The sequence below is a fragment of the Odocoileus virginianus genome, chromosome 21, assembly GCF_023699985.2.
Source record: "Odocoileus virginianus isolate 20LAN1187 ecotype Illinois chromosome 21, Ovbor_1.2, whole genome shotgun sequence".
Lineage (NCBI taxonomy): Eukaryota > Metazoa > Chordata > Mammalia > Artiodactyla > Cervidae > Odocoileus > Odocoileus virginianus.
This window is the reverse complement of record NC_069694.1, coordinates 55,279,087-55,295,666: the sequence shown is the minus strand read 5'-3', so window position 1 is coordinate 55,295,666 and position 16,580 is coordinate 55,279,087. Positions and strand designations below refer to the sequence as shown.

General features: G+C 34.8%; 1 protein-coding gene and 1 long non-coding RNA gene across 2 annotated transcripts in view; one reads left to right on the top strand and one right to left on the bottom strand.

Annotated features, from left to right (window-relative positions):
• Positions 1-16,580, bottom strand: part of LOC110128800 (uncharacterized) — a 40,967-nt gene that overhangs the window by 1,506 nt on the left and 22,881 nt on the right. The window lies entirely within an intron of this gene.
• The window catches only part of PRSS12 (serine protease 12), a 77,015-nt gene that overhangs the window by 41,339 nt on the left and 19,096 nt on the right, over positions 1-16,580 (top strand). The window contains exons 6-8 of the mRNA XM_020879782.2: positions 4,166-4,307; positions 12,929-13,134; positions 15,907-15,985. Coding sequence (XP_020735441.2) covers positions 4,166-4,307; positions 12,929-13,134; positions 15,907-15,985 — 427 coding nt within the window. The remainder of the gene's footprint in view (positions 1-4,165; positions 4,308-12,928; positions 13,135-15,906; positions 15,986-16,580) is intronic.

Genomic DNA, 16,580 nt, shown 5'->3' with positions numbered 1-16,580 from the left:
GGATTTCCCAGGCAAGAATCCTGGAGTGGGTTGCCATTTCCTTTTCCAGGGGATCTTCCTGACCCAGGGGTCCAACCTGGGTCTCCTGCATTGCAGGCAGATTCTTTACCATTTGAGCTACAGGGAAGACCTTAAATATTCTTAGATAAAGGTCCTTTTGTGAGCAGAGAGAAACTACTATATATCCTTGACAGACTTAACATCTGATGAGGAGGTCAGAATAAATATGAATGAAAAGTATAGAGGGAGATATTCAGAAGATTTGCCAGGACATAAATATTGAAATAACCACTGGGGGTCCTTAAGTCTCACCTCAGGCTTGAGTCAGCCCCTCTTATATCCTCCTGTTATGAGATTCTGAAGCTGGAATCTTCGTATTATAAAATAACGGGATATGTTGAATCCCACAGTATTAACTATTCCCTGGTAGCACAGTGGTAAAGAATCTGTCTGCTAATGAAGGAGACGTGGGCTTGATCCCTGGGTCGGGAAGGAAATGGAGAAGGAAATGGCAACCCACTTCAGTATTCTTGCTGGAAAATTCCACAGATAGAGGAGCCTGGTGGACTACAGTCCATGGGGTCACAAAGAGTGGGACACGACTGAGCATGCAGTTAAGCACGCATACTTTAATTTGTCAAAGTGTCTGTTGATTCCTCATTGTATTCTGACTTGTGAGATCATAGTGATGTACCCCACTGATGTAGTACTAATGATACTAGGTAGAAATACAGCATTTCACCCTGTCCCTCATAGGTCATATTTTAAATTGTTTCTGTTTGGTCTCCTCCCTTGCTACTTTCTTCCTATAAAAGATTTATGATCCTCCTAGGATTATGTGATGAATAATTACATGTGGTTGGGAGAGATAGACCTGTTTGCTAGAAATGGAACCTCTTAGCCCCAGATAGCAGGTATTTGGATCATGGGAGTGATCTATTTAGGCATATTCCATCAGTACTCCATGTGATGAAGTATTATAAATACTATGCATGTATTCTAAGCCACTTCAGTCATGTCTGTCTTTTTGTAACCCTTTGGACTATAGCCTGCCAGGCTTCTCTGTCCATGGGATTCTCCAGGCAAGAATATTGGAGTGGGTTGCCATGCCTTTCTCCAGAGGATCTTCCCGACCCAGGGATGGATCACCCCCCACCCCACCCCCCCGCCCCGTCTCTTTTCTCTCCTGCGTTGGCAGGTGGGTTCTTTACTACTAGTACCATCTGGGAAGCATACCAAATACTACAATCTCAGTTCTCTGAAGATCTGTGTGGTTAAATATACACATACAGTTAGGACAACTAATCCTTTCAATTTCCTTAAAATCTTTAATTTTCTAGGATTATTTTGATATATTTTTTAAAAATTTAAAAAGTTGAGCGTGATAATTATTAATAAAATATGAGATCATTATGAATTCTTTGGTCCTAATTTTGGTAATATATTAACTATTCATTTGTCCAAAGAACATTATATTTGAGTCAAATTATTCTTTTGCAACAGAATCAGATTACACTTTATTCATCCAAAGAGATCATTACTTTCCCACTTATCAAAAAGGACTGCATAATTAAAACAGAAGTTTAGGAAAGAGATCATGGAATGGTGCATTTTAAAAACAATTGAGTTTTTTTCACTTCTTTGGCTCTATGATAAGACTATTGATAAGTCTATGCTAGACTATTAGAGCATTCAACTGTTTGAAGGCAACTCATTGACCTTAACTTCAATTGTAAATGAAACTTTTCTCAAAATTAGTAGTAGTTTAGTAGACACTTCCTAATTTTAGGTGTGTGGTAGATGGAATGCTCAAAAACAATATTCTAGGTCAGTAAAGGTGATTTAGTACAAATGTAGTTAATGCCTATGTTAGTTGGGGGAAATTTGTGGGGTGGTAAATATGTAGATTTCTTATTTTAATACTGCATTCTTTTTTAAAAAGTTAAATAAATTTATTAATTACCAGATTTTCCACATCCTATCTCAGACTTACTTGCCCTGATTGCCCTAAGACTACTGTCCACCAATATTGCATTAATTCTAAAGTCAGAGTATTAAATCTTAACAGAGATATCTTTCACACTTCATTGTCTCTGAGTTTTACAGTTTAAAGTTCAACTTTACTTTTATGCTAGATTTTATCTTTTAGGAAAAACATTATTTTCTTAATAATGTATTAAATCAGTTTTATAGGAAAATTTAAATAAAGAAAACTGTTGTAATCAGAGTTTGAGACATATAATGAAAGGATATATATACCCTGTTTAGTTTTCCCAAGCATTTTAAGATTTTAGAAATAAATCACATATGTTATTATTGCTATAATAAAAAGAACTTAGTGAGGTGGTATTAATAGAATGGTTTCTGTCATTCAGTTTCCCTTCAAGCATCAAAAATCCAATGATTTAATAAAATGAATGGCTAAAATTAGGTTCAGAAATATTGTATGTATTATTTTTACAAAATATGCAACTTAAGCTTTACAAATACTTTATTGTTTTTATGGAATGTGAAAAACTGCCCATAAAACAACTAGGTTGGAATGTGGAGATCTAATTCCATGTGTGTATTATTTCTTAATTTTGCACCAAAGATCTAAAAAGCGTAAAAATCGAAAACTTGAAGAATTTCATCCTTTAAATTTTTTCTTTGAGAATTACTTTTCCCCTTGCTCCTCTCACAAAGAATCCCTAAATTTCAGATACAATAATAAGAAATGTAAAGTTTTAAATATAATGTGTTTTGTAACATGCCTGTTACAAAAATTTTTTAGCTAATGTAAACAACACATAGAGAAGATTGTTATTTTGACTTTGCTGTATTCCACTATGATGCCGGTTCCATGAAGTGAGTATGATCAGAGATTAGAGGGGCAACAGAGAATTTGAGCAATCAAAGTAGGATGTGTCTATCTTGCCAACTGTGTTTTCTTTCAGTTGAAAAATGTCATCTAGTGATTACATACATGGAGTTGAACACATATTGAATGATACTTGGTTAGCTGCTTGCGTCACCTCCCTAGGTTCTGATAATTTCACCATGTTGGATGGTATTTGAATCCTTATCAATCTTAGAGGCGCAAGCTGGAGACCCTTCTAGTAACTAGATAATGTAAAGAAAGTGTATTAGTTTGCTTGGACTACTGTAACAAATCACACACTGGGTGGCTTAAGCAACAGGTATTTATTGTCTTACACTTTTAGAATCTGGAAGTCCAAAATCAAGGTGTGCACAACGGTTGGGTACTTCTGAGGACTGGGAGGGAAAGATCTGTTCCAGGCCTCTCCTCAGCTTGTAGGTGGCTGTTTTCTCCCTCTGTCTCTTCACAACATCTTCCTTCTGTGTATCTCTGTGTACAAATTGGATTAGAGCCCATTCTAATGGCTTCACAATTCAACCCCAGGCAGTATGCAAGCCATAATGAGGGCTTTTAATTAAACAAAACCATATTTATTGGTGTCAGTAAAGATGTATGAAAAACTCTACAAATCATTTCTTTTGCATAATTCAGATAAACCCCCAGTTTGCTAGAGATCAGTTTCTCAACTTTTACATCTTTAATGATTTTTATGACTTAAGCCCTTCCTTGGGAATCAATAGTAAATAGGAAGCCTGAGATGGAAATTGTCCTTATTAGTTGCTTGTGTTTTTTTTTTCTTCTCTTCGATCATTCAAGTTACTCATGCATCCTGAAGTATATCTAAAAAGTCTTCTTTAAAATCCTAGCTTTGGAATATAATTTCTAGGTATGTTCGTGGAGAAGTGAGTAGATGTAGAACAAAAACAATTCCAAGTTAATGTCTTTTACTAACTAGAAGTTAGAGGTAATAAAATAATACACAGTTTTACAGTGCTATATATTCATTTATTCAATAAACAGATGTTATGTGTACTCTATAGTGCCAGGCACTGTTTCAAGTGCTGAGAATATAAAGTTGAGCAAGATAAGCACTCTGACCTCAAGGCTTCAAAAGATATTGCAAAAGTGGATACAGTTTTTTTTTTTTTTTCTAAATTGGTATGTCCTCTCTCTCTCACTGTCCATCTAATATTTAGCTCATTTCAAATGCAAGTACTATTTTATAAAGTCTCTGATGCTTTAACATCAGTTTGCTTGTTTTGGCTCTTATAAAAGTAATAATGAGTATTTTAACTCCTGACTTAGGTTTCCCAATCAGACTGATGGATGGAGAAAATAAGAAAGAAGGACGAGTGGAGGTTTTTATCAATGGCCAGTGGGGAACAGTTTGTGATGATGGGTGGACTGATAAGGATGCAACTGTGATCTGTCGACAGCTTGGCTACAAGTAAGAAAAGCTAATTATTTGGGATGGTTGCTTGACAAAAGTATGATATTTTTACTTTTGTTCTTGTATAAAATAGTATTTATGATTCAGTTGAAAATACTGGCAACCTGCTGGCTTGATTCAGAATGGTAAAGAAATATGAAGTAGAGTCTGTTTAAATTTTTCTATACTCTTACAAGACATATACATTATGTTACTTAAGAAATGTAGCTTTTATCTAATAACAAATAGTCCAATAACTCTTGATTACTCATAACACTGGAGAAGGAAATGGCAGCCCACTCCAGTATTCTTACCTGGGAAATCCCATGGACAGAGGAGCCTGGCTGGCTACAGTCCATGGGGTCGCAAAAGAGTCGGACAGAACTTAGCGATTAAACAAAAACAACAGCATTCGTCACATGCTTCTGTCAGCCAAACATATTAACCTTTTCTCTGTGATTTATGTCGCAACACAGTAGCCTTATAAGGGATTCTGCTGTTACTGAAATTACAGTTGGTTCTTGTTATTTGCAGTAGTTACGTTCTGTAAAGTCACTGTGAACATTAAGTTAGGAAATACTGAGCCATTGCTTCTAGAGCTGAGGTCAAACCAAGTGATGTTCTGCCTTCTTGTTTTAATTCTCATGCTTGCAAGCAGTTGCCCTTTTTGTAGTCTCCTAATGCTTTCCCCTCCCCTGCATTTCTGCACCTTTTTGTTAACGATTTCTCTGTTTAAAATGCCCCTAAGCATTGTGATGGACAGGGAGGCCTGGCGTGCTGCGATTCATGGGGTCGCAAAGAGTCAGACATGACTGAGCGAACTGAACTGAACTGAACTGAAGCATTGTGCTGCCGTGCTGGCTGGTACTCCTGAATGAAGAAGGCTGTGATGTGCCTTCTGAAGAAAATAAGTGTGTTAGGCTTCATTCAGGCATGAGTTATATAGCATGAAAAACGTGGCACTAAATGAGGTGGGAAACGGACACTTATTTCCAGTTTGAGGTGAACTAGAAAGGTAGTTTATCTCCTTTAGAGACCTCAATTGGGAAACTCAAAATTGTTTGAGACTTTGTGCATGTCCACAAATGACAGTGAAAAGTCTGATTGATTTTAGAGTTGCAAATATATATGGAATATGTTACAGTTTAGAGGTCTATGAAATTTAACCCAATAAACAATTTGCCTGGCTTATTTTGGATTACTAATAGTGGTGTGAATTTTAAAATATATCCTTAATTACACATCTGTGTGTATCTTAAATATTGATAAATTTAACTGGTTATTCCCATGCGGAATATACTTTTATTTTTAAAACTATTTCCATTTTGATAAAAATTCAAATTTTTTCCCTGAAGTTTTAACCCAAAGTTTATTTTCGACTACTTAGATCCTACTTCAATTTATTGCTCAGTTTTGGACCTAGTTGCCATTCCAATTGCTCTGTGGTCAGTGGGTTCATTATTTGTAATATAGATTGTTCAGTATTCAAAATTGTTCAGTATTCAGTCACAAATTGGTATGTGACATTTTTGACTTTCAAAATATAGGGTAATAGAATAAGGGAGGAAGAATCTACATTAGATGAATTTAGTCAACAATTTAAGTTTCCTTTGCTCACTACTTTTCTAACATTCGTTTTTCCATTATATATATATATATATATATATATATATAATTGTTCTTAGATTACATTCTCAGTGAATTTCTTATCTAAAATCAGCCATTAAAGTGTATTACTGCTTGAGACTAATTTTTTGGCTTACTTTTATTTTTTTGGTAGAGGTAATCTAGGAAACCTAGTGTTACCTTTGGAAATGTGAAAGAAAAGGTCAAATTTGATCCTTGAATTGTGTGTCTGAGTCACACTTAAGGAGCAAAAAATTTGTACAAATATCCATCAATGCATTTTCACTTTGTTTTCCTTCTACATCTTTCCTTGCTTTTTGCTTATCATTTAGTCCATTTTGCATTCAACTCAAATGGTGAATTTAGGTGAGACCAATCTAGATTAAGTGAACAAAGTTTGTAGAAATCTTCAATACTATTTCTGTAGCAAGTATCAAGAAAAGCATTAAAAGAAGATCCTGCTTCATGATGGTCTTTATTTTTAAAAGTATCTGTTTGTTTCCGTGGTGCAGACTCTGGCTGCGGCGAGCTGGGCTGCTCTCCGGGAGTGGCGCGTGGGCTCTCACGGTGGGGGCTTCTCCTGCTGCTGGGCTCAGGCTCTGGAGCCTGGATTTCAGTAGTTGCAGCGTGTGGCCTCAGTCGGTGCGGCTCCTGGGCTCCAGAGCGCAGGCTCGATAGTTGTGGCTTGGGGGCTTATTTGCTCCTTGGCATGTGGAATCTTCCTGGGTCAGGGACCGAACCCATGTCTCCTGCGTTGTCAGGCAGACTCTTTACCACTAAACCACCAGGGAAGCCCCTTACTTTATAATTGTTTCTAAAATAAAGCTTCTTGATACATAAATCAGTAATTTAATGTTACTATGACAAAGTGGAGGGTCATCTTCTAGTGTACAAGCTACAATTTGCCATCAAATAGTGTTTAGAAGAGAATCATTTAGCTTTTGATCAGTCTACATATATTTGAACGTATACTTGTTTTTATAATTTCCCACTGAGAGGAGATAGAATTTCATATAAGAGCTTATAATTATAAATAAGTATGTGATTAGAATAGGGGATTTTTTCCCCCATGTCTACTTTGAATTATTAAAAATCTTTAATAAAGCATTTATTTGTAGAAATCAATCCAGAAAGCTTTGAAGATGTCAGAAGACTTCAGGTTTCTTAATAAGAATACCAGAGAACTGTTCCCCCACCAGCTATATTGCCCCTGAGGATTAGTACTTGGAAATACTGAGAATCAAAAGAGCGTTAGCTTTTTCATAATGTAAGAAACAGAAATGAAGTAATAAAAATCAGGAACATGAATGGCAACTAATATAGGTGCACTTAAGAGTGAACAGAAAGTAAAAGGCACTCTTTAATCGTAAATTACATAATGTCTGACAAAGTCTAGCATGTGAGCACATTGCTTTTAGAGGGTTGAGAGAGAATGTGTTGCTATCAGCTAACCTCGTTAGGACTAAATAGTCATGATGGAGATTCCATTCTTTTTGAACTTTGTGTGATTCCATTAGTGCATGCTTCAGTATGACATTGCTCTTGCACTCTGTTTATTAGAGCTATATCCCCTAAAAGAATCTTCAAAGGGTGTATCCTTATCGCTTTGCCTGTGTGCTCAGTCGTTTCAGTCGTGTCCAGCTCTTTGCAACCCTGTGGACTGCAGCCCACCATGTTCCTCTGTCCATGACAGGAATACCATTCCTCTCTCCAGACAGGAATATTGGAGTGGGTTGCCGTGCCCTCCTCCAGGGGATCTTCTCCACCCAGGGATTGAGCCCGCATCTCTTAACGTTTCCTGGCACTGGCAGGCAGCTTCTTTACCACTAACACTACCTGGGAAGCCCATCCCTATTGCCTTAATAGAGACCTAAAAGTAACTGTATCTAATTTTTAATCTTACATTTAAATAGCTGCAAGGAGTTTAATTTCTGGCATATTTGTATGTGACATTTAAAAGTTGAGGTTACATCATTCTTTTAATTATATGCAGTAAAACATAAATACAGTGTTTTGATACTGTCATTCATTTAAAAAATACGTGAATAAGTTCTTCTTTGACCTTCACAAATTTTGCATAGTTCCTTTTGTCCTTGAAATTTTAGTTTAAATTTTCTTTCCCCACAGAATCCTAATGTTACTGTGTTTTAAAAAATGTGTGTGTGTGTGTGTGTGTACACATGCAGAGAGTGAGATAGAGAAAAATTCTAACAAGTTGCTCTCAGGATTTTATGATTTCTGGTACACAACTAATTAAGAACAACACATTTGATAAATGATTTTTCAACATGGAAAGAAAAGTTGACAAAAGGTTCCCATATCTCTTGGAAAATCATCATCTACTCCCAGGAGGACTTGATACTCAGTTTGAGTGAAGTGAAAGTCGCTCGGTCATATCCGACTCTTTGTGACCCCATGGATTGTCCATGGGATTCTCCAGGCCAGAATACTGGAGTGGGTAGCCTTTCCTTTCCCCAGGGAATCTTCCCAACCCAGGGATCAAACCCAGGTCTCAGTTTAAAGACTTGTGTATTAGAGCCTATTGTCTCACTGAAATTATCAGCTATGGATTACTTCATGCTTGTAACCCAGAAGTCCTATAGGTGAGACAGTCTTTAGTTATTTTTTTTTAAGTCAAAGAAAAATGTATTAGATTTCACTGTATCTTTGAGAATGTCTTTAATTATGTACTTTTATTAGTTAGAATGTTCTCTAGTTCTGCTTGTTGATATATCTAAAATGGTACATTCTCTTTAGTTTGTGCATTGATTGGTAGATTGCTCAGAAATCATCCTTTTGGTTTATTTAATGAGTCTAATTTTATTTCAACATGTTTACTTCCACCTGTCATCTACTTTTATGCTATTTATCATGCTTTATTTTTGGTTCTTTGTATGACCTTCCAGTTTCTGATTCACAAGCAATCTAATATTCTTTCTTTGCTACCTCTAGTCTGAAATTTCAGCATTCTTGTTTTACTAGAAATTTTCTTTAAATTTTTAGCAAAGATATTCAGATATTTTCTTACCAATTTCACAAATTATCTGTAATTTCCCCTTCTTGAAAAATATCAAAGACATTTAGCTTCTTGTTATTTGCTCTCTACCTTTGCTCACCCTCACACCCAAAACTGATGGGAATCATCTTGGATATTAGTTTCAGGATGCTGTTAATTTTCAATTTTCTTCAAATTATGATTATTTGAATTTCAAATTGCTCTTCATTACACAGGCATTTATCAGCAATTATTTCCATTTTTAAAAAAGATTAATGAGATAACAATTTCTCTCAATTCTGATTAAGAGAAAGAGAGAATATAAGTAAACAATAGAGAAAAGAAATATAAGCACAGATAGAGATGGTTAAAAATTGTAGAATACTATAAAATTGCTTTTAGCTAATGAATTTGCACATCTGGATGAAATGAACAATTATCCAGGAAACTGTACATTTCAGCAAAAGATATAATTATCAAGAGGATTCCCTGGCAGTCCAGTGGTTTGGCCTTGGTTTTTCACTGCGGGGGCCCAGGTTCAAGCCCTGGTTGGAGAACTAAGGTACCACAAGCCATGCAGCATAGCCATAAAAAAAGAAAAAAAACCTAAAAAATCAAAGCAAAACAAAAAATTTTTACAGTTGATACAAAGGATAGAAAACCCAAATAAATTAAAATAAATTACTAATGACAGGAGAACTGACTTTTGACTTTTTGCTGAAGAGTTTTGACCAGTCTTTAAGACACAGATGGCTCCTGAGTTATTAATATAAACGTTGTTGTACAGCAAAAAAACAGATGAAAATCTTTCCATTCACTTTATGAAGTTAATATAACTTGATTTTAAGTCTAGACAAGGATTCATACACAAAAGAAAACTCATGAATCTATATTAAAAATTCTAAACAAAATATTAATGAATTTATCAGCAGTATATTAAAAGAACACTATCACTCAAACAAGTTTTCTATAAGAATTTGAGAGTAGTTCAGCTGAAGCATTCAATTTATTGTATTTTGGCATATTGTCTATAAATGAAAACATACATGATTATCATAGTAATGTTGAAAAGTTATATGATAAAAATAAATATTCCTGCCTCATATCTCCTAGGATGTTGAGAATAGCATAAAACTACCTTAACTGTGTTATCACAAACAAGCATGAAATAGGAACAGATAAGTTTGCCCGTTTTTACTGCAATGATTCGGTATTATCTGGAGTTTCCACTAATCATTACAAACTGAGGTACTGGAATTTTTAAAAAGCCAGAATTGTTATATGAATAATGCATTGTCCACCTAGAATACCCAGGAGGATCATCTGAAAAGACACTAGAACTAGTGTTTGTTAATGTAGCAATATGAAATATAAATATTTTTTAAAAAGCAATAATGTTCCTATATGCTAAGTAGAAAGTTTTTTTAAATGTCCTTTATAAAAGTTATGACTTCCTTGGTGGCTCAGACGGTAAAGCGTCTGCCTACAATGCGGGAGACCCGGGTTCACTACAAAACTCAAAAAAATTCAAGGAATAAACTTCACAAAAATTGAGGTCTATGTGAACAAAAGCTATTAGTAAATCTTTACAGAAGCTGTAAGACTTCGTGATACTCCGCAACTCTGAATGGGAAGACAAAATAGAAATTAATCTGTACATTAAATGCTCTCCTCATCGAAGTCTTTGTTTTTCCTGGTGTGTTTGATGGTTGGGGAGAAGGGCTTAACTTCCAAGTTCATCTGAAATCAAGTCTATGTGATATTGGCATAGGAATAGGCAAAGAGGTCAGTGGTGGTTAACAGCCTTGGTTGTGCATGGAAATCACTTTGGGACATAAAAAATATTACCCAGGCCTGGCCCCACTCCCACTGTGCTTCACATCTTAATTCTGCTTTAATTGACATCCAGTGGGGTTCAGATTGTGCTGTATTTTAAAGGCGCCCAAAGGTAATTTTAATGTGCAGAATTATTGAGCTATAAAGACCGAGAGGTGGCCTGTGTACTTAACAAGCATGATAAATAAGTGAATAAAAATGCCCTTTAAGTCAGCAGGAAGAGTTATTAGGACAGTTACTTAGGGACAGAAAGAAAGCTAGATCCCTCACTAATATTAACAGAGATAAATTCCAGACAGATCAGAACTGTGATGTACAAAGTAAATCAGAAAAATACCTTTCCCTTAAATAGTCATATTTTTTTGTACATATTTCAAATGCATAATTTGCTTTCCAAAGACTTGTCCTATATGAAACAGTGTATATATCCAGAATCTTAAGAAATGTTTATATCTGTTGAATAAAAAATTTCACTTCTGGGAAGAAATCTAAGCTGCCAACAAAGATGAATATATAAGGATGTATATACTTGTAAAACCTATAAAATTTTTAAAATAAATGTGCAGCAGTAAGGAAATAAATACTTTTTTTCCCCCTACACTGAAATTTGATGCAGAACCACCTTCATAAGAATCGTCCACTTAGTTTGAGATCCACTAGTCTGTACAATGAGTTTTTTTTTAACAATTAAAAATCGTAGTTAATATTTTCCCCTTAAATGTGTTCCAGATGCCAGCAGTGTGTGGTTGGGGTTTTTAAATGCATTTTTTTTGCAAACTTGATACAATGAGCATTTTTTATTTATACAACTATTGAAAGTTTTATATGTAGGAAGAATTAAAGAGTAACTTTAAAGTTGCCTATTTTATCTTCCATGACTATAAGTATTTCTGATGGGTTAAATCTTATTTTTATTTGCTATTTATGTCAGAGTAGCTGTCACTAATACAGAAGAAATTTTAGGGCACATTTTTGAAATGAGTGTACTGCCAGCTGCAAGACTGTGAGGCCAGGTCTCATAGCTCAAAGGGGATTTTTCAAGCAAATTCCTCAGATAATCCATATCAATAAACTACTTTGCCAGAGTTCCTTGCATAACTATAAGGAAACTATAATAACCTTATCCTAACTAAGTAGAAAGTATTTTAATATTAGCAATCTAGTCTATATTGTCATTTTTTAATAAGACAGTTTCTTTTGATTTAAAACCCTCCTGCTTTTCTACTGGTTGCTGGTTTTTTATTTTATAAATGAAATTTGAGTTATTTGTATATTATATGCTATTTCCCTCTGTTAGAGAATGCATTCATCAACACACACACACACACACACACACACACACACACACATACATATATATAGTATACATACTCATCAATTTTAAAATTTATCTTTTCACTTTCCTTTGGTGGTTTTTAGTGAAGTGGCATTTTAAAATTTTTGTTGAGCTTATCAGTCTTTTAATTTAAGGTATACCATCTGTGCTTTTTTTTTTTTTAACAAATCTTTCCCTAACTTGAAGTTACAAGGATAATTTTCCTATAATTCAACATTAAAATTTGGCCATTCATGATCATGTCATTACTTTAACAGGAACTGAGTTTTGAATATGGTGTGTGTTTGAAATACTTCACTGAAAATTTTGTATTTGGATATTTAATAAGAAGTAATATATTATTAAAAAAAGAGAGAAACCAAAGAAAAGTGATATGCCTAAAGTAATTGTGCCTTCTTAACTGTGGTTCCTGGTCTTCTCTTTCTCAGTTAAAAATTGTGCATTTTTACTTCTAAAGTGGGCTTTAAAAATTCTTAGCTCCCTAGGTAATTGTTTATTTAATTCTCATAATTTTCTTGGAAACCAATTTTAAGAGAGTATTATGCTCTGGAAGAGAGTAGATATTTTTGAGAAGATTTTTTTTCCTACTTAAAATTTTGACATGCGACTTTCTTATTAGAAACTAAGATATAATCAAGAAGCCGTGGAATATGATAACAAAGAATGCATAGTTATTACCTCTCAAGCTTGTTTTTTGATAGTCATAAAATAATTTTTTAGCACATATAGATGCCAATGTTAATATATGGAAGTTAAGAAATATACTTGGATGAGAGTATATGTTGTGATTTATTCAAATGTACAATTGACTGACTCTCCACATCCTCAAGAATGCTCTGTTTCCAGGGGCCCAGCCAGAGCAAGGAGCATGGCGTATTTTGGGGAAGGGGAGGGACCCATCCATATGGATAACGTGAAGTGCACAGGAAACGAAAGGTCCCTGGCTGAGTGTGTCAAACAAGACATCGGAGATCACAACTGCCGCCACAATGAAGACGCAGGAGTTATTTGTGATTATTTTGGGAAAAAAGCATCAGGAAACAGTAGTAAAGGTATGTCAAAGGTATGTCACCTTGTGGGACGTGTCTCTGAAGGTCAAAGAATACTCATCCCCACGTCATTATTCTGAGCAGCACTTGGGTAATGAACTCCCTTCCATAAGAATATATTCAACCCCTTCTTCCTTCTGCTAGTATTCAGAGGCAGTGGTTCTCCACCGACTTCCCTGTGTGGGACCCCAGAGAGGGCAGGGTTCAGGGGCAGGGTGGGTTTAGAGGAGTTTGTAATCTCTGAGGTTGTTCCCCTTGGACATTCTTAGCCATTTATAACCGTTCCTTCTTTGAATGTGATAAAACTCTCAAACTTGCTGGTATCCTTGAAGGTTTAGAAATGATATTTGCTTCATAAAAGCAGGAAGAAATGAAAATTTAAAGGTGAATCAGAGAAGGGCACTTCTTCCACTCTTACTAATATCTTAACAGAGATAGTTTTTGAAATTAATTGCAAAAAGAAAATTATCTTTTGTAGCTTCTACTCTCTGAAATTTAAAAATGTAAGGAAAATGAGAAGTAATCTTTCAGTATAATACAGTGATGGATAGTTCATACTTATATAAATAGAAGAGTTCATACAAACTCTGAGTTTAATTTTATGAAACAAATACTGCTTTAAGTGAAGAAGGGGAAAAACTAGCTCTTTTGGAGGAAACTGTGGTTATGTTTTATGAAAAGAACAGTCATTTATTTATGTAGATTAAAAATTCATGGTTTTGATACTTAAGATTTTCTTAAAATCAGGTGTATCTATACTTGAGTATCCTTTTTTCTAACATCTTTTAATAACCATTAAAGACAATCCAATAAATTGGATATTGTTAATATGATTCTTCATTATCTGAGAGTCTTTTTTTGAGTGTGAAGAATATTTGCAACCCTTTATGCTTTGTTTTATATATATATATTTATTTATATATATATATACACACATATATATTACATGAAATAAACATGATTTGGTAAGCCATTTTTTCCTAACTATAGACTGTAACTTAATTAAATTCCCTTCAGTAATTTAAATACAGTTACAAAGTAAACATAGCTAAGTCTTTTGATTGTGGAAAATTTCTTAAGCAGTAGAGATACATAAAAATTCAGTAACTGAAATATTTTAGTATATTTCTATATAAAATAAACCTATTTTAAAATATGAAATGCCATATTTATTTCTTCATTATTAATACATTTGCTTTAATGCCTTCCAAAGGTGTAGCAATGCTCATTTTGATACCTTTTCATGGTCCCAATGCTACCATATCTGAAATAAAAAGATTTTATCTTAGACCAACTGGATTACTGAATCTGACTTATTAACTTGTTGATTTTGTGTTGAGGTTCAAGACCTGTTAACTTCTGTAAGGTGATTAAAACTCAAGCCATCAGTTTTTGGTCATCTGATGGGATCCTTTCATAAGTGAATTCATTTTACTTTATAACCTTTTTATAATAGTGAATTTTATGGCTTTCAGTAAATTTTACTTTCTTGCAATCTGGTACTTTGCCCCAGAATGATGTAAACTTTTGGTTTTGCTTGCTTAATATTACATCATTCTTTGTGTTGGCATTATATGCATTGACCTGACTTGGAACATTATTGGAAACTTGTGTTTTTCTGGTATCTTCTAACTTACAGGGTCATGTAGAGGACTCATATCATAAGAGATGAGGATTAAGGTTTGACAGCATGTCTCTGAGATCATTGGACAAATTAGTGATCTTGGTACACATTGCTGAACCTCTTTCCCATGAAGAAATACCTAGTGCTGAGACTCCTGTTTGGCTCCCTTTCACCTGGTTATTATGGAGACTATTAATGCTGGCTAGACTCTGTTCGTGGTCTTGGCACAATTCCTATGCTTTCTTCCTACTCTGATAGAAAAATAGTATATACTGTATTTTATACATATACACTTACCCATCCCTGGTTTGGGAAGATACCTTGGAGGAAGAAATGGCAACCTACTGCAGTATTCTCACCTGGGAAATCCCATGGATAGAGGAGCCTGGCAGGCTCCGGTTCACAGGGTCACAAGGAGTTGGACATGACTGAAGCAACTTAGCACGCACACACACTTTCTAAAATTATTTTTAAAACTAGTCATACCTTATTTACTCTTCTTTTATACATCACCTTTTCATATATTTTCAATTTAACTCTGCCTTTTTTAATACTCTTGACAGAAATCTGTTATTTTGAGATGTTTGACTGTATAGCCTTAAATCCAATTTTCCACTTAAACTGGCTTAGTAAATCCTTTCCATATATTAATATGCTATTTGAATAAATGTAAATTTGTGTCAGAATTTCTTCCTGGGAATGTGCTTTGCTTCTCTGAGTTACATTTGTATATGTAGCTTGGAAGAGTGTTGTCTGTGAAAATTAAATAATTCAGATCATCATTATTTTTTGTAGTCCTCTTGTTTAGTATTTCCGAACTCCTGAACAGTCCCCATTGTCAGCAGAGGAGTAGGTGTGGGTACCATAAGGACGATGCACTAGACAGGGCCAGACCATTCAATGGTCCATGAAACCTCATCAGAGCTGACTGTGGGAAACCTCATAAAGTTCCGTGTCTACTTGTCAATTATTGTTGCCTTCGTTAACTGACAAAACAATGTTTAATTTTTATTATAAGAAAAATAGCCTATAATTTGAAGAGAAAAGGCACTTTAAAATAGAGGAAGCAGCTGCAGGGAAATGTGTCACTTGTATCTCTACCCCAGTATCAGCAATGTGGTAGTTTAATTAAAAACCTCATTCTGCTTCAGAGTCCCTCTCATCTGTTTGTGGTCTGAGATTATTGTCCCCTCGGCAGAAGCGGATCGTTGGTGGGAAGAATTCTTTAAGGTAAAAGTTTCTTCAGAAGTGATTTTCCATATTACAGAATTATGTATACAGAGAGGGGGTTACAAATTGGGGCATTTTCTACTATTATATAGTGGATTTCTCTTATTTTATTTTCTAAACTAAATACAAATTACACCGATAATTTCACTGCCCTTTGACCTATATTTATTTATATAGACCATGTTCTTCAAATCACTATCCCCGATATATGATATATATATATATATATGTATATATTTGTTGTTGCAGAAACAAACTGATTTACCAGGAAGTCTGAAAAATTGTATAACTACATGTTTACTTAATTTAGAATATATTTGTTTTGGACTTGACTCATTCTTAATATAATTTTTTTGTTTATTGAATTTAAAAATGGAAAACCAGTGCTTTGCTTAGTAAATATGTCTTCAGGGGAATTCCCTGGACCTGGCGGGCTACAGTCCATGGGGTCACAAAGAGTCGGACATGACTGAAGCAACTTAGCATGCATGCCGATGGTTAGGACTGTGCTTTCTCTGCCATGACTTGGGTTCAATCCCTTACTGGGCAGCTGAGATCCCGCAAGCCATGTGGCATGAAAAACAGAAAAAAAAGA